The following is a 19258-nucleotide window of genomic DNA, read 5'->3' as shown; positions in this document are numbered from 1 at the left end:
TGCAGTTTTGGTCCCCTTATTTGTGAAAGGATATATTGGCCTTGGAGGGAGTGCAGAGAAGGTTCACCAGGTTGATACCGGAGATGAAGGGTGTAGCTTATGAGGAGAGATTGAACAGATTGGGTCTGTACTCGTTGGAGTTTAGAGGCTGAGGGGTGATCTTATAGAGACATATAAGATAATGAAGGGGCTGGATAGGGTAGAGGTAGAGAGATTCTTTCCACTTAGAAGGGAAACCAGAACTAGAGGGCACAGCCTCAAAATAAGTGGGGGCCGGTTCAGAACAGAGTTGAGGGGGAACTTCTTCTCTCAGAGGGTAGTGAATCTCTGGAATTCTCTGCCCATTGAAGTGGTGGAGGCTACCTCGTTGAATATGTTTAAATCACGGGTAGATAGATTTCTGATCGATAACGGAATTAAGGGATATGGGGAGCAAGCGGGTAAGTGGAACTGATTCGCCTCAGATCAGCCATGATCTTGTTGAATGGCGGGGCAGGCCCAAGGGGCTAGATGGCCTACTCCTGCTCCTATTTCTTATGTTCTTATGTCTAATGAGGAAAGGTTAAACAGGTTGAGACTCTACTTGTAATGACCTCAGTGAGGCCCTTGATGTTGGCCTCTCAGAGAATGAGCTCCTTAATTGAGGTCATAATTGCCTGACGGGCCCTGTTGCCATTCGGGAGTGGAGGTCCCTCTACGGAGGGATCCTCCCCCACTATCTTGGGGACCTGGGGTGGAGGGTGGTGCATATAGCAGTTCCGTACAATAAAAGATTAAATTGGTTCATGGACTCCCAAGCGACATGTCCTATCTGCAACCTTGTGGAGTCAGTGAGCCATGTCTATGTTGAGTGTTATAGACTGCACACCCTTTTTAGTTCCCTCAAAAACCTTTTGTTGATGTTGTGTTTGCACCTCAGTCCCACGTTCCTGATCTACAGGCATCCAGTGCGGAGGGGGGCGGGAAAGAAGGAGGACCTTCTCGTGAACCTGCTCCTGGTCATGGCAAAGCTTGCCATAAACAGATGCAGGCAGTGGGCGACCAAGGGGTCGTGTGACCTGACTGTCTGCCCCCTACCGCAGTTATATTCGTGGACGGGGGTCCCTGGAGAGGGAGCATGCGGTTTCCGAGTGGTACCATTAACGCTTTCCATGCCCGCTGGGCACTGCAGGGACTGGGGTGCGTTATTGACTCCTTTAATGACATTTTGATTTGATGTTTTAAGTTTCCTTTCCACTTTGTCTTTTGATCGGGCAGTTCCCTTCCTTTTGGGAGTTGCCCCTTTTAAATTGTCCCCTCTGTTTATATAATAAGGAGTGTCCGGTCTACTGACACTCTGGATTCTGACTTTGCTCTCTTAGGAGTGGAGATAAACTTGTAAATAAAGGGAATCTGGTAAAGGAACACTGGCCTCTGAAGAGTTATTTCAGTGGCGACGAGGAAAAGAAACGACCCACAGGAACTTGCTCGCTAACAGCCAGTTTCACTTGGGGTAAGTCATTTTTCAGGCATCATGCCTCTGTTCAGGAAACTGGACTCTTTTGACCCTGCTTTGAGGACTGGGCCCAATATGTGGAATGCATGCATTACTTTTTTTTTTAGGGCTAACAACATTATGGCAGATGAAAAGTAACAGGTCATTCTTCTGACCGCTTGCGAACAATCGGCATTTGCCGTTATTCGCAGCTTAACTTTCCCGGAGGCACCAGATACGAAATCGACAGCACAGGTAATGCCTATTTTGAAGCCAGATGGTTCAGCCTGCCTTTGTGGCGACTTTAAACAAACGATAAGCCATTTTCACAGCTGGATAAATGCCCGATTGAAGATCTGCATGCAAAGTTGGCAGGGGTACTCTTATTCTCAAAACTAGGCAGGTGTCATGCTTATTGCAGTTGCAGCTGGATGAAGAATTGCAAAAATATTCAAATATTCTTAAAGGCCTCTATCAATATACAAAGTTACCCTTTGGGGAATTGTCAGCCTGTTCGATCTTCCATCAACAATGAACAACATGGTAGGAGGTTTACCCCAGGTGGGCATTTATCTGGATGACGTTCTCATTACAGGTAAAACAAAGATTGAACACCTACAGAATCTGGATTAAGTTGTTTGTTGTTTTTCAAGGGCTGGTGTGTGCCTAAGAAGGGAGAAATGTGTTTTCCTGGTACCTCAAGTGACCTATTTGGGAAATAAAGTGGATAAGTCTGATTTAGAACCTTTAGAGGACCGGGTGCAGGTGATTAAAGGCTCCCACATCCATCCAGTAGTTATGGTCGTTTCTAGGGCTGGTGACATACTATGGAAAATTTATACCAAATCCTGCCTCCATCCGCTACATCAACTGCTAAAAAAGGATCAAGCTTGTGAATGGTCCGCCCGCTATGACCTGGCTTTTAGAAGAGAATAAAGCAACAGCTTTCATAGTCGAATGTCTCTGCACATTATGAAAAGTTAGTGCTAACCTGCAATGCGTCTCCGTAAGGCATTGGGGTGGTATTAGCACATAGATGGAATGCACAATAGCATATGCCTCCAGGACCTTGGCTATAGTGGAAAGAAAGTATGCCCACATTGAAAAAGAAGGATTGGCAGTCTTATTTGGGAGTGAAAAAATCCCATCAATAACTTTATGGGTGGAAATTTGTGATTGTCAATGATCACAAACCGCTCCTGAGCAAGGACAAAGAAATGCCGCCGATAGCATCGGCCCGTATCCAGCAGTGGGTTTTATTCTTGGTCTCCTCCAACTATCAGTTGTAACACTGGCCGGGAGGCCATATGGCAAATGTAAATGTCTTAACTAGGCTACCTTTGGCAGACACCCCACCAATGGTACCAGAAATAGAAGAGTCAGTAATGACCATGAATTTTCTGGATACCCTTCCAGTGGCCACACACAATATACGTCTTTGGATGCAAAAGGACCTGGTCCTCACAAAAGTTAAACAATTGGTGCTGACGGGGGAAATGGAAAGACCAGTACTGCCCCAATTCCACATTTATTGGAGTAGAATCCCCACAGTGCAGGAGGAGGCCACTCGGCCCATCGAGCCTGCACTGACCAACAACAATCCCACCCAGGCCCTATCTCCATAACCCCATGTATTTACTTTGTTAGTCCCCCGATACTAAGGGGCAATTTTAGCATAGCCAATCAACCTAACCCGCATATCTTTGGAGTGTGGGAGGAAACCAGAGCAACCTGATGAAACCTACATAGACCCGGAGAATGTGCAAACTCCACACAGTCACCCGTAGCTGGATTTGAATCCACCATTCCATACTGGCTGAACTACAATATGGACACCCAGGCGTATCCAAAATGAAGATGTTGGCAAGAAGTTATGTTTGGTGACCTGGAATGGATGTGGATATAGCAGCACTTGTGGGTCGGTGACAGCAGTGACAAAGGTTGCCACCAGCAGCTCCCCAGCACCCGTGGGAATGGCCAGATAGACCATGGACTTGGCTGCATGTGGATTATGCGTGCCCTCATGGGCTCGATGTTTCTCGTCATAGTGGACGTCCACTCCAAGTGGATGGATGTCCATAGGGTGCATTTGGCAACCACAACAATAACAGTAAAGAAACTTCGCACCTCCTTTTCGATACACGGGATCCCGGAGTTGCTGCTCTCTGACAAAGGACTGTCTTTTTCCAGTCAGGAGTTCACCGGGTTCATGAAGTCGAGTGGGATTTGGCATATCAGGATGGCACCATACCATCCATCATCGAATGGCCTCCAGGAGAGAGCAGTCTAGACTTTAAAAGCTGATTTTAAAAAAGCTGATTTAAAAAAAAACTGTTGGCAGCCTAAATGGCAGCCCTCCCATTGGTTATTTGATTACATGGGCAACCCTCCATGCCACCATGGGAATAGAGTCTGCAGAATTGCTCATGGGCAGATGATTCCACGCTAGATTGAGTTTGATCTTCCTGAACCTGATGGTGATGGTGGTGGGGTGGGGTGGAAAAGGTGAAAAGATAGCAAGAAGCCCAATGCAGAGGCCACAACAACAGGAGCCAGGAGAGACAATTGGAGGCTGGTGAAAAAGTACTATTACGCCAAGGGTCCTTCATGGCTACCAGGAACAGTATCCTATAAAATACGCGTGGGTGAGGCTGTACAGAAAAAACATCTGGTGTGGGCCTTGAAATCGCAGTTCGTCCAAGAGCCAACTATGGAGTGAACCGGAACTCTGGCTCACACGTCATAATAGGTGAACGTCAGTTCAATACACCCCATATTAGACGCCAAGTTGGAGGAACCAGATTCAACACTGAAACGTCGCAAGAGACCCATGTGGGGGGTTAACAGCTGAAATTCCTTGGATTTAAAGGAAGGGAGGGGTGTAATGGAGGAGAACTGGTGGATGCGGTGTTTTTGGATTTCCAAAAGGCGTTTGATAAGGTGCCCCATAAAAGGCTGCTGAAGAAGATTAGGGCACACGGAGTTGGGGGTAGTGTGTTAAAGTGGATTGGGGACTGGCTATCCAACAGGAAGCAAAGAGTCGGAATAAATGGGTGTTTTTCCGGTTGGAGGAAGGTAACTAGTGGCGTGCCGCAGGGATCGGTACTCGGGCCGCAACTGTTTACCATTTATATAGATGATCTGGAGGAGGGGACGGAGTGTAGGGTAACGAAGTTTGCAGACGACACAAAGATAAGTGGAAAAGTGGAGGACGGAGAAGATCTGCAGAGAGATTTGGACAGGCTGAGTGAGTGGGCGAGGATATGGCAAATGGAGTATAACGTTGATAAATGCGAGGTTATACACTTTGGAGGAAATAATAACAAATGGGATTACTATCTCAATGGAAACAAATTAAAACATGCTACCGTGCAAAGGGACCTGGGGGTCCTTGTGCATGAGACGCAAAAGCCCAGTCTGCAGGTACAACAGGTGATCAAGAAGGCAAATGGGATGTTGGCCTATATTGCGAGGGGGATAGAATATAAAAGCAGGGATGTCTTGATGCACCTGTACAGGGCATTGGTGAGGCCGCAGCTGGAATACTGTGTGCAGTATTGGTCCCCTTATATGAGGAAGGATATATTGGCATTGGAGGGAGTGCAGAGAAGGTTCACCAGGTTGATACCGGAGATGAGGGGTTTGGATTATGAGGAGAGGCTGAGGAGATTGGGTTTGTACTCGTTGGAGTTTAGAAGGATGAGGGGGGATCTTATGGAGACTTATAAGATAATGCGGGGGCTGGATAGGGTGGAGGCGGAGAGATTCTTTCCACTTAGTAAGGAAGTTAAAACTAGAGGACACAGCCTCAAAATAAAGGGGGGTCGGTTTAAGACAGAGTTGAGGAGGAACTTCTTCTCCCAGAGGGTGGTGAATCTCTGGAATTCTCTGCCCACTGAGGTGGTGGAGGCTACCTCGCTGAATATGTTTAAAGCGCGGATGGATGGATTCCTGAGCGGTAAGGGAATTAAGGGTTATGGGGATCAGGCGGGTAAGTGGTACTGATCCACGTCAAATCAGCCATGATCTTATTGAATGGCGGGGCAGGCTCGAGGGGCTAGATGGCCTACTCCTGCTCCTATTTCTTATGTTCTTATGTAATGACCTTAACAAGGCCCATGAAGTTGGCCTCTTGGAGTATAAGCTCCCTGATTGAGGTAATGATTGTCTGCCCAATCAGGAAGTCTCACCTGTGTATATAATGAGGAGTGTCAGGTCTACTGCCAACTCTGTACCTGAAGTACTTTTAGGAGTGGCAATACGTTTGTAAATAAAGGGAATCTGGTGAATGGATGCCGGGCTCTGAGGAGTAATTTCACTACTCATTAGAATTTAGAAGAATGAGAGGTGATCTCATTGAAACATATAGGATTCTTAAGGGGCTGACAGGGTAAATACTGAGAGGATGTTTCTCCTCATGGGTGAGTCTCGAACCAGATGTCATAGCCTCAGAATAAAAGGGCACCAATTTAAGACTAAGATGAGGAGCAATTTCTTCTCTGAAGGTTGAGAATCTTTGGAAGCCCTTGGTACAGAGAGCTGTGTGGCAGAGTCCTTGCGTATATTTAAGGCTGAGATAGATTTTTGATCAGTAAGGGAATGAATGGTTATGGGGAAAGGGCAGGAAAGTGGACATGAGGAATGTCGGATCAACCATGATCCTATTGAATGGCAGAGCAGGTTCGAGGGGCCAAACTACCTACTCCTGTTCCTATTTCTTATGGTCTTAAATATTACTTTCAGCATCAAGAACCACTCCCATAAATAGATTTTTGTGTCTGTTTCAAAAATAATTTATCTACAAAAAAATCATGTTTGTTGCATTCTGCTGCAACCACCTCCTTCACATTATGTGTCAATGTAAAAATATTTTGCAATGTAGTGGTGTAATTTTCTCAACAAGAGCAGTGTATCATATTTTGCATTTGATTAGAATGCTGAGCTTGGATACAAATTACAGCCCACACCAATATAAAAAAACCTCCACAAATTCTTACCAGATATGCAATAACTTCATATCCTTGTTCCTTTAGCCAAACCAGAATGCATGAGGTGTCCAAACCACCACTGTAGGCTAGAACAACTGTACCTTTGGATTGAGACATTGTGTCTTTAGGAAGCAGAGAGAAAAAAAACAAGGCCATTAGATAATGCTACAATAGGCAAAGGAATCACAAAACAGCTTCTTCTTTAAAAATTCTGCTTTTTTAACCTTTTACAAGTTGCTAAAGGAGAAATTTCAGTTGATGTTTTTATTCTATTTAAAAATTCAAATCAACAATTTGAAATACTTTAAAAATGTATGTTTAATTAGTTTGCTTACTCAACCATGTCCTCCAGCTATATAAATCAGCAAATGTGTTTTTCAAATATGGGACAGAATAACTTTAGGTGATAATAGTCCATGATATATGATTGTTGTTCTGCTGCCGTGTGTGCGCTAAGGATAATAATGAGGTTCGAGTGAAGTGCTCATGCCAATACTGCAGATAATTCATTTATGAAAAAGCAAGTATCATCTCTTCTATTTCACAAATTATCAAAATAAATACTTTGGTTCATTATATTGGGATTTACAGAATACTCACTTAGATCTTTGTCCTTGACATTGAGAGAGCAAAATGGCATTCATGGTAACTATGCCAGACATGAGACAAAGATTCTGCTTTTGCCATTTAGCCCTCTCCGAGACCCATTTTTTTTTTGTTTCTTTACTGGCCCCATGAAAATCCCTTTTTGCCACCCACTATCTTCCCTTTTGTCATTTCATCTCTCCGCCTTTCTACCATATTAGAGACCTCCCTTTTTGTTCTTTCCTCCCCTCTGATGCTTTAGAAAAGAGCTGAAGTTTCGAGTCCAGATGAGCTTTGACAAAGGGTCATCTGGACTCGAAACGTCAGCTCTTTTCACTCCTTACAGATGCTGCCAGACCTGCTGAGATTTTCCAGCATTTTCTCTTTTGGTGGGAGAAGTCAATGCTTATCACACATATTCATGTACAAGTTCCCCAAACAAACTAAAAATATTGCATGTGGAATCAGATTTTTATGGATTGGCACAACATGAATGAGTGAACGTAACCAACTGATCAGTTTACAGCACTGATGAATTCAACTCTATTAGTTTGGCAAGTTTTTAAAAAATACTATTTCAAATACATGCAATGTCATTCTCATGTGTTAGCCTTGGCCGAGTCTAAAGCCAGTGATTTCAACCCCCATCCCAGAAACTTGAGCAAATAATCTAGGCTCTCACTTCAGTACAGTATAAAGTGAATGCTGAATCACCAGAGCTGCAATGGATTTTCCCTCCATTCTTAAAATTACAAAACCAATTTACAGAATGGAAATTCTGCCAGTGTCCTGGTGAACACTGAAAAACAGATTATCTATTCATTGCGGTTTGTAGGATCCTGCTGTGTTCAAATTAGTTGACAAGTTTCTCTACCACAAGCAGGGTATACAAGAACATAAGAACTAGGAGCAGGAGTAGGCCATCTGGCCCCTCGAGTCTGCTCCGCCATTCAATAAGATCATGGCTGATCTTTTTATGGACTCAGCTCCACTTACCCGCCCGCTCACCATAACTCTTAATTCCTTTACTGTTCAAAAATGTATCTATCCTTGCCTTAAAAACATTCAATGAGGTAGCCTCAACTGCTTCACTGGGCACGGAATCCCACAGATTCACAACCCTTTGTGTGAAGAAGTTCCTCCTCAACTCAGTCCTAAATCTGCTTCCCCTTATTTTGAGGCTATGCCCCCTAGTTCTAGTTTCACCCACCAGTGGAAACAACTTCCCTGCTTCTATCTTATCTATTCCCTTCATAATCTTATATGTTTCTGTAAGATCTCCCCTCATTCTTCTGAATTCCAATGAGTATAGCCCCAGTCTACTCAGTCTCTCCTCATAAGCCAACCCTCTCAACTCCAGAATCAACCTATGCACCCCGTCCAGTGCCAGTATATCCTTTCTCAAGTAAGGAGACCCAAACTGTACACAGTACTCCAGATGTGGCCTCACCAGCACCTTATACAGCTGCAACATAACCTTGCTGTTTTTAAACTCCATCCCTCTGGCAATAAAGGACAAAATTCCATTTGCCTTCTTAATTACCTGCTGCACCTGCAAACCAACTCCTTGTGATTCCTGCACAAGGACACCCTCTGCACAGCAGCATGCTGCAATTTTTTACCATTTAAATAATAGTCCATTTTGCTGTTATTCCTACCAAAATGGATGACCTCACATTTACCAACATTGTACTCCATCTGCCAGACCCTCGCCCATTCACTTATAGACTATCTATGTCTCTTTTCAGACTTTCAGCTTCCCTGCGCACTTTGCTCTACCACCCATCTTAGTGTCATCTGCGAATTTTGACACACTACACTTGGTCCCCAACTCCAAATCATCTATGTAAATCGTAAACAATTGCGGCCAGAGGCCACTAATACTACCCACACACTACTGCAGCAAACAGGATAACATAATCACCTCCAAAGATTTAATGTGGTGCAGGATGGAAAGCCCAGCTGCAGACAAGTGAGAAACAATTGGGTTGGGTGGGAATCAGTGGTGGCAGGGAAAATATGAAAACTAACCAGTTTTCTGCCTCCAAGTAACTTTAAGGCTACTGCAGTTTGAGAAAGGAACGTGTTCAGGCCCCCTGACAGTGTTTCACTGAAGTGAGTGTACTATGATGCAAAATACCAGACCTAATGACATCTGGTAATGGACAGTGACCACATGAGCTAACCAATTGTCTGCTATAAAACCAGATGAATGCCCACCCGATTCAAAACTACCTCAGTAGCTGTAAAACATTTTAGGATGTTCCAAGATGGTGAAATGCACTATATAAAATTATTTCCTTCACAAGTGCGTCATAGATTTGGAAGGGATCATAATTCATCATTCTAGAGAGATTGTCATCTCCCAGCAGTACTTTGTTCCAGCTCCCTGTGTGGCAGCAGTGTGTACCATCTACAAGATGCACTGCAGTAACCCACCAAGGCTCCTCAACACTTTTCAAACCCCGTAACCTGTGCCACCTAGAAGGACAAGAGCAGCAGACACAAAGGAACATCATCATTTGCGAGTTCCCTTCCAAACCACACACCATCTAGATTTGGAAATATATTGCCATTCCTTCACTGTCACTTGGTCAAAATCCTGGAGCTCCCTCCCTAACAGTAGTGGACATACCTACACCTCACGGACTGCAGCAATTCAAGGTGGCGCATCGCCACTTTCTCAAGGGCCGTTAGGAATGGGCAACAAAGTAAAAGTTCATTTATTAAAGTCACAAGTTTAGGCTTACATTAACACTGCAATGAAATTACTGTGAAAATCCCCTCGTCGCCACACTCCGACGCCTGTTCGGGTACACTGAGGGAGAATTTAGCACAGTCTTTCGGACTGTGGGCGGAAACCGGAGCACCCAGAGGAACCAAATGCTGGTGGGCAATGCTCGGATCTATGAAAAGTTTTTTAAAAAATTAAATTGCTTCCATGATTTTTGCCTACATTACCTCACTGGTTCATTAATTGTGTGTTTGTAAAAACTGTCCCACCTCAGTCACTAGAACCAGCTATTTGCTGGTTGTGTCCACTCTGGCAATTAAATTTAATGGGATGTGACCGGGGAGCTTGAAAACAAAAGAAAAGGTTCAAAACCCCCGCCAGTTGCAAGTTTTAGGTCCATTTGTTTTACAGGTCAACTTTTACCACAGTGAATTGCAAAAGGAAGTGTTCGTTACAAGTATGGGCACTACTTTAATGATGACAGCAGGGGAGTTAGTGCTTGGCTTTAGAAAGTAACTTAACAAAACTGAGCAACACAAGAGGGGGATGTCATCATCCGCATTTGGCCTGAGGTGCTTTTCTGTCTTCCTTCCCAACAAGCAAAATAAATAAGAGGAGTTTAGACAATACTGAACTGCAAAAGATTTCACAAAACAGGTTAAGATAGTACTGCAGAAGACTTCATAAATCTGCAAACGTCTGCGCAGATCTGTATTTGGAATTGCAAAAGATTTCACAAATCTGCAATTATGACAATTCTGTAAACTTCTGCGCAGATTTGTATTTGGAATTGCAAAGGATTTCACAAATCTGCAATTATGACAATTCTGTAAACTTCTGCGCAGATTTGTATTTGGAATTGCAAAAGATTTCACAAAATCTGTAAACTTCTGCGCAGATTTGTATTTGGAATTACAAAAGATTTCACAAATCTGCAATTATGACAATTCTGTAAACTTCTGCGCAGATTTGTATTTGGAATTGCAAAAGATTTCACAAAATCTGTAAACTTCTGCGCAGATTTGAATTTGGAATTGAAGAGATGGGAAAAAAATTTAAAATCCATAATCAATATATATTTTACAGCTTTATTTAATGTAAAAAGTTTCTTGACTGAAAGTCAAGGAGTCAGACACAAGATGAAAGTCTGAGGCTACTAAAAATGTGAGGCAGAATGATCCAGGTTTTATTTTTGCCTCTTGCTGATCTATAATAATGAATCTTTACCTGTGTATTATCCCCCTCCCTCTCCCTGCATTGAGGTAACTCACCTGGCTCACTTGTCACTCGCTCCGACGGTTACTCTCTGACGCTCGAGCTGCTACCCACTCCGCTCGCGCTCACGCCGCTTCTGCGCACAAGCTGCCGGCTCGCGGGTTATAAACAGGGGCCAGGGAGAGCGGGCTGAGGGGGAGGGGCCGCGGTGGGAGAGGGCGGGGCCGACGAGGCTCCTGATTGGCAGTTGCCGGGAAGGGGGCGGTGCCGTTAGTATTAGTCCCGCCCCTCCCTCCTCCTGACCCCGCCCCGTACGTCATGATGTCACATGCCCCTCCCCCCCCCCCCCCGTATCCACCTGTGGCACAGTAACACAGTGGTTAGCACTGCTGCCTCACAGCACCGGGGACCCTTGTTCGATTCCCGGCTCAGGTCACTGCCAGTGTGGAGTCTGCACGTTCTCCCCGTGTCTGCGTGAGTTTCCACTGGGTTCTCCGGTTTCCTCCCACAGCCTGAAATACTGGCCATGCTAAACTCTCCCTCAGTGTACCCAAACAGGCGCCAGAGTGTGGGGACTTCACAGTACCTTCATTGTTGTGTTAATGTAAGCCTACTTGTGACACTAATACATAAACTTTAAATGCAAGGTTTTTTTCTTTTTAGATCAACAGGGGCGGCATGGTGGCACAGTGGTTAGCTCTGCTGCCTCACAGTAAGAAGTCTCACAACACCAGGTTAAAGTCCAACAGGTTTATTTGGTAGCAAATACCATTAGCTTTCGGAGCGCTGCTCCTTCGTCAGATGGAGTGGAAATGTGCTCTCAAACAGGGCACAGAGACACAAAATCAAGTTACAGAATATTGATTAGAATGCGAATCCCTACAGCCAACCGGGTCTTAAAGATACAGACAATGTGGCCTCACAGTGCCAGGGACCTGGGTTTGATTCCCGGTTTGGGTCACTGTCTGTGTGGAGTTTGCACCTTCTCCCCATGTCTGCGTGGGTTTTCTCCGGGTGCTCTGGTTTCCTCCCACAGTCCAAAGATATGTGGGTTAGGTGGATTGGCCATGTTAAATTGCCCCTTAGTGTCAGGGGGACGAGCTAGGGTAAATGCATGGGATTATGGGGATAGGGCCTCGGTGGGATAATGGTCAGTGCAGACTCGATGGGCCGAATGGCCTCCCGCACTGTAGGATTCTATGATTCTATAACACCATAGCTACAAGACTCTTTAAAGTCTTTCCACAATCTACAATAACAACATGCATTTATGTGACACCTTTAACATCATAAAGCATCCAAAGTATTTCATAGGAGCATCACCAGAAAATTTGATATCAATCCATATTAAACAGGCCACCCAAAGTTTGGTCAGATCATTAAGCTTAAAGAGCACCTTAAAGTTAGAGAAAGAGGGGTAGAGAGAAAATTCAGAGCTAAGGTCAAGGCAGCCAAAGGCATAGCCATCACTGGGGGAATGAACAAGAGGCCAGAATTAGTGCAGTGGAGATGTATCAAAGGGTTGTAGGGTTGGATGAATTTGCAAACCATGATGTGGAGATGCCAGCGTTGGATTGGGGTAAACACAGTAAGAAGTTTAACAACACCAGGTTAAAGTCCAACAGGTTTATTTGGTAGCAAAAGCCACAAGCTTTCGGAGCCTTAAGCCCCTTCTTCAGGTGAGTGGGAATTCTGTTCACAAGCAGGGCATATAAAGACACAAACTCAATTTACAGAATAATGGTTGGAATGCGAATACTTACAGCTAATCAAGTCTTTAAGATACAAACAATGTGAGTGGAGAGAGCATTAAGACAGGTTAAAGAGATGTGTATTGTCTCCAGACAGGACAGCCAGTGAGACTCTGCAGATCCAGGCAAGCTGTGGGGATTACAGATAGTGTGACATGAACCCAAGATCCCGGTTGAGGTCGTCCTCATGTGTGTGGAACTTGGCTATCAGTTTCTGCTCAGCGACTCTGCGCCATCGTGTGTCGTGAAGGCCGCCTTGGAGAACGCTTACCCAAATATCAGAGGCCGAATGCCTGTGACCGCTGAAGTGCTCCCCAGTGGTCTTCAGCGCTCTTCAGCGGTCACGGGCATTCGGCCTCTGATATTCGGGTAAGCGTTCTCCAAGGTGGCCTTCACGACACACGACGGTGCAGAGTCGCTGAGAAAAACTGATAGCCAAGTTCCACACACATGAGGACGGCCTCAACCGGGATCTTGGGTTCATGTCACACTATCTGTAATCCCCACAGCTTGCCTGGACCTGCAGAGTCTCACTGGCTGTCCTGTCTGGAGACAATACACATCTCTTTAACCTGTCTTAATGCTCTCTCCACTCACATTGTTTGTATCTTAAAGACTTGATTAGCTGTAAGTATTCGCATTCCAACCATTATTCTGTAAATTGGGTTTGTGTCTTTATATGCCCTGTTTGTGAACAGAATTCCCACTCACCTGAAGAAGGGGCTTAAGGCTTCGAAAGTTTGTGGCTTTTGCTACCAAATAAACCTGTTGGACTTTAACCTGGTGTTGTGAAACGTCTTACTGAATTTGCAAAGACAGGGAATAGTGAAGCCACAGAGAGATTAGAAAACAAGGAAGACATTTTTAAAATCTAATTGTGAGTCAGTGTAGCTGAGCAAGGAAAGGGATGATGGGTGAACGGGTCTTGGTGCAAATTAGATAGGCATGTGGTGGAGTACTCACCACTCTCTTGGATGGATGCAGCCACTGCAACACTCAACAAGCTTGGTACTATCAAGGACAGAGCACTTTGTGTGATTAGTGCCCCTGCCACCGATTTCAGCATTCAGCTTCTGTCCTCTCCAACATACTCTTGCTGCAATATGTCCTGTTTCCAGGATGCAATGGAGCAATTCCGCAATGTAACTCCATCAGTATCTCCCTCCTAACACCCACTGGTCCAAGAGAAGCAATGTCATGGGAACATCATTCTGATGAACAAGTACCACCACTTCGGCATTTTCACTGGATCAATCTCCTAGAATTCCCAACAACACCATTATGGGAGCACCATTGGAGCAAGGACCCCCACTGTTCAAGAAGTTGTACCTCATCAACCACACTACCAGAAAGACATGAGGTTTTGGAGACAGTACAGACAAGGTTTACCAAGATGTTGCCTGGTTTGGAGGGTAATAACTATGAGGAAAGATTGAATAAACTGGGATTGTTCTCCTTGGAAAGATGAAGGCTGAGGGACGACCTGATAGAAGTTTATAAAATTATGATGGGCACAGATCAGGTGAACAGTTGGAAGCTTTTTCCCAGGGCAGAATTGACAATCACAAGGGGGCAAAAGTTCAAGGTAAGGGGGAAAGGTTCAGTGGGGATGTGCGGGGAAAGGTTTTTTGACACAGAGGGTGGTGGGGGCCTGGAACGTACTGCCAAGTGAAGTGGCTGAGGCAAATATGTTAGCCACATTTAAGCCTTATCTGGATAGGCACATGAACACGCGAGGTATAGAGGGATACAGGTGGTTGGTCTAGATAGGACAGTGTGATCTTGGTGGGTTGAAGGGCCTGTTCCTGTGCTGTACTGTTCTTTGTTCTTTGTTATCTCATGGCAACTAGGGATGGGCAATAAGCACAATTTGTCACCGTCACACACATCCTGGAATATTAAAGAGAATGTCCTTGCCACATTCAACTTGCAGATAATCCTTCATAACCCATCTGCCACAGAGGACTGCTGATGAACCTTAGGGTGGTCTGTCCATGTATCAAAGTTCCCAATGTGGGCAAGTGCACAGAGATACCCTGCTTAGTGACATCATGCAAGGCGTTAGGAATAACAGTTATGATCATTGAAAGAAAACATTAAACGCACATGACTAATAAAATGAATTGGGTAGAGCTCTGTGAGTTAATTTCTACCCAATACAGTGACACAGCAAGTTTCTTTGTCCAATTCCATAGACCACTGCAGGGGTTTTCCAATGTCTATTTCTTGAAAATGTTATTACTCCATTTATGAAACAGGAAGGGATTTAAAAAATATGAGATGGCTCAGACAAGTGCCACACCCAAAAACATTAAAGTTCATTACTTGACGAATATTTGATCTCTGAACTTTTAAAGAGAAGAAATGGCAAACTCAAGTGGTGGTGGAGTTAATCTAGAATGGGCTGTTTATAAGATTGTCATGCAAAAACTAGTAGGTACATATGTAACTGAAGCTATACACCCTTCACTTGTACCAGAGGGGAAAAAACACATAACAAAAAACATAGGTCATCAAAGTTGCAGTAGGGGAACATGTGGCGAACAGTGGCCACAATTCCGTAAGTTTTTGGATCCTCATGGAAAAGGACAAGTGTTGACCTAGGGTTAAGGTGCTAAATTGGGGGAAAACTGGATTAGGCAGGATTTGAAGGCTGTTGTTTGGGAGAGGCTGTTTGAGGGTAAATCCACATCTGGCATGTGGGAGTTTTTTAAGGAGCAGTTGATCGGTGTGCAGGACAGGCATGTGCCTGTGAAGGAGAGGAAAGGCAGGATTCGGGAACCATGGATTACCAGGGAAATTGGGAGTCTGGTCAAAAAGAAAAAGGATGCATACATTAGGTCAAGGCAACTAAAAACAGATGAAGCACTTGAAGAATACAGGGAAAGTAGAAATGAACTGAGAGACACCAGTTAGTGTTCAGACATCTCCCTGAGAGAGAGGGAGACTGAGAGACACCAGTCAGTGCACAGGTATCTCCCTGAGAGGGGAATGAAAGATACCAGTCAATGTACAGTTATCTCCCTGAGAGAGAGGGGACTGAGAGACACCAGTCAGTGTACAGATATCCCTCTGAGAGAGAGAAGAGACTGAGAGGCACCAGTCTCTCAGCGAGTTAGGAGGGCAAAAAGGGTCACGAAATGAGCTTGGCAGACAGAATTAAGGAGAATTCCAAGGCATTTTATACATATATTAGGAACGAGAGGAGAGCTAAAGAAAGAGTTGGTCCACTCAAGGACAAAGGAGAGAAATTATGCGTAGAACCAAAGGAAGTAGGTGAGATCCTTAATGAGTACTTTGCATCGGTATTCACAAAGGAGAGAGACAGGTTAATTGATGGTGTCTCGGAGGTGTATGTAAACCCTCTATGGCAAGTCATCATTATGAGGGAGGAAGTGTTAGGTGAATTAAAAAGCATTAAGGTAGACAAATCCCCAGGGCCAGATGGCATCTGTCCCAGATTACTGAGGGAGACAAGAGAGGAAATTGCTGGGCCTCTGACAGAAATCTTTGTTTCCTCATTGGCCACAGTTGAGGTCCCAGAGGATTGGAGGATAGCCAATGTTGGCCTGTTATTTAAGAAAGGTAGCAAGAATAATCCGGGTAATTATAGGCCAGTGAGTTTGACGTCAGTGATAGTGAAATTGTTGGAGAAGATTCTTAGAGATAGGATCTATACACATTTGGAACTGAATGGTCTTATTAGTGACAGACAGCATGGTTTTGTATGAGGGAGGTCATCTCAATTTGATTGAGATTTTGAGGAGGTGCCTGTTCGGGTACACTGAGGGAGAATTTAGCATGGCCAATGCACCTAACCAGCACGTCTTTGAAGTATGGGAGGAAACCGGAGCACCCAGAGGAAACACAGACACAGGGAGAACGTGTAAACTCCACACAGACAGTCACCCAAGGCTAGAATTGAACCTGGGTCCCTGGCGCTGTGAGGCAGCAGTGCTAACCACTGTGCTACCATGCCTCCCATGTACGCACTTGTTTTATTTTTGGCACTCCAAATGTCATAGAATGGCACAGTGGTTAGCACTGCTGCCTCACAGCACCAGGGACCCGGGTTCAATTCCCGGCTTGGGTCAATGTCTGTGCGGAGTCTTCGCATTCTCCCTGTGTCTGCGTGGGTTTCCTCCGGGTGCTCCGGTTTCCTCCTACAGTCCGAAAGATGTGCTGGTTAGGTGTATTGGCCGTGCTAAATTCTCTCTGAGTGTACCCGAACACACTGGAGTGTGGTGACTGGGGGTTTTCACAGTGACTTCATTGCAGTGTTAATGAAAGTCTATTTGTGACACTAGTAAATAAATAAAACAGTTGATAGATTTCCCAACTAAAACAGAAGGAAAAGCAAAAATGACAATCAGATTTTTGACAGAAAGGCCAGACTATCACTTCCCCAAAAGTGACTTGTATCATCTCTATCTCAGCCGTTAGTCCTCTTTGGACCCAGATACACAGTATCTCATCCTCAAAACCCTTTCCCAGACACACTTCATTCACCTGCCCAGTTCATACTGATGGTCTTCTCATGTGTCAAATCAGTCTGGCACTTATCCACTTGGTAACGTTAGACATTAAAAAGAGTGAAGTACTTTTATGGAAAAGTAGTCACATCGATTGTGAAACCAGTGAAGTGAAGAATGCTGGAGCTGTTTATGGCGCTAAATTCATAACTGTGAGTCAGAAGGTATTTCCCCTCTTTGTGTGTCCATCAAGAAGTGGCAGCAAGTGAGACTTGGCAGGTCTGGGGTCCCAAGTCCAGCATGTAACCACCAGTAATTTGGCTGTACAGAGAAGACCATCTGTAAACCAGGCAGGTTGCAGGATATGTCTCTGCACAAAGATTGACAGTGGGATGAAATACAATATATCTGGGTCTGAAGAGGGGTGGAGTGCCTTTGAATGGCAAGGAAGCTGAGAGATTTCATAGAATCCCTACAGTGCAGAAGGAAGTCATTTGGTCCATCGAGTTTGCACCAACTCTGTCAGAGCATCTTACCCAGGCCCACTGCCCTGTTCTATCCCAGTAACCCCACGTATTTACCCCTCTAATCCCTCTAACCTACACATCTTGGGACACAATTAGCGTGGCCAATCCACATAACTTGCACATCTTTGGACTATGGGAGGAAACTAGAGCGCCCGGAGGAAACCCACGTAGACACAAGGAGAAGGTGCAAACTCCACACAGACAGTCACCCGAGGCCGGAATCGAACCCGGGTCCCTGGTGCTGTGAGGCAGCTGTGCAAACCACTGTGCCACCGTGCTGCCCTTTTTACGTGGTTAGATGCCACTAAGTAGATGGCAATGCTTTAACCATTTGTGCGTTGTGAGGCCACTGGGGCCCCTTCCATCCTTATGAAGGGGAGTGCCTGATGCGCGATTGATTCACACGGGAGGCTAGGACGTACCCGGGAATAAAGGCTTTTATTCACAACAAGATTGGAGCACACTACTTAACAATACTATCCCAGACTAAGGGCTACTAGGAAGTAGCAGTGACCTTTATACTCCTGTAAGAAGGCAGAGCCAAACGGAATGTACCACATAAACAATGATAACAGGTGGAACACCCAAACCCTAACCCCAACAGTAACAAGAGTAACATATGTACAAGTACCCTTGGTGGTAACCATCTATAGTTCACCACAGTGCCAATCTTCTTTCATACAACACAACATATTTGATGTGGGAGAGTGACTGCACAAGTTAACTTTTGGGGAAGTGATTGTCTTGCTGTTGAAAACCAATTATCACGTTTTTTCTTTTGTCTTAAATGGTAAATCTATCAACTGTCATATATTCGGAGTGCTGAAAATAATTTTAATGTGAAGATTTACCATTTTCCTGTGGAGAATATCTGCAGTTCCTCGTAGAAATGCACCACAATTTTGTATATTCATTATTAGCATCTGCTTCTCACGTTTACATGTAAAGTATGTTTCTTTCTCTGATACAAGTGAAATGTGTTCCTATAGCTAAATTCACGCGTATATCCACTGTTTTTGGAACACAGCTTTATAGATAAGGGCTATGTGTTAAGGTTTAGTCAAATTCTTTAAAAACCTGTTGGTTTACTTTTGCGACAGTAAGAAGTCTCACAACACCAGGTTAAAGTCCAACAGGTTCATCTGGTAGCACGAGCTTTCAGAGCGCTGCTCCTTCACCAGGTCACCTGATGAAGGGGCGGCACTCCGAAAGCTCGTGCTGCCAGATAAACCTGTTGGACTTTAACCTGGTGTTGTGAGACTTCTTAGTGTACTTTTACAGGTACAGTATACTTAATTTTAAAAAAAACATTGGGAACCCCAAGTGGCCAATATGATTTTTGGTAAGACTTTAGACACAAGGTGAGCAGATTTCCATCAGCACTCTCTGCACAATGTATGTAAAAGTCACTGCTGATATTCAAACATATTTTGGCACAGCAAGTGGATGCAAGGACAAATATGTTCAGTTCTTACACCATAACATTTCATAATCTCTTTTCCAAACACAGTG

At 44.6% G+C, this 19258-nt stretch overlaps 1 protein-coding gene and 1 pseudogene across 2 annotated transcripts in view; both read right to left on the bottom strand.

The window, feature by feature from the left end:
- ass1 (argininosuccinate synthase 1) overlaps positions 1-11166 on the bottom strand; it is a 138801-nt gene extending 127635 nt beyond the window's left edge. The window contains exons 1-2 of one of the 2 annotated variants that reach the window (XM_078226298.1): positions 11053-11166; positions 6472-6584 (exon numbers count right to left, since the gene is read on the bottom strand). In XM_078226298.1, the coding sequence (XP_078082424.1) occupies positions 6472-6579 (108 nt within the window). In that variant the 5' untranslated portion in view covers positions 6580-6584; positions 11053-11166. Of the gene's footprint in view, positions 1-6471; positions 6596-11052 lie in introns of both variants that reach the window. The other variant, XM_078226297.1, reaches the window with a different exon arrangement.
- A 6862-nt stretch (positions 11167-18028) lies between these two features.
- On the bottom strand, positions 18029-18130 carry LOC144503223 (U6atac minor spliceosomal RNA; annotated as a pseudogene).
- Positions 18131-19258: the final 1128 nt, after the last annotated feature.

Source organism: Mustelus asterias, chromosome 13 (genome assembly GCF_964213995.1).
Source record: "Mustelus asterias chromosome 13, sMusAst1.hap1.1, whole genome shotgun sequence".
In the NCBI taxonomy this organism is placed as follows: domain Eukaryota; kingdom Metazoa; phylum Chordata; class Chondrichthyes; order Carcharhiniformes; family Triakidae; genus Mustelus; species Mustelus asterias.
This window is presented reverse-complemented; position numbering and strand designations above follow the sequence as displayed.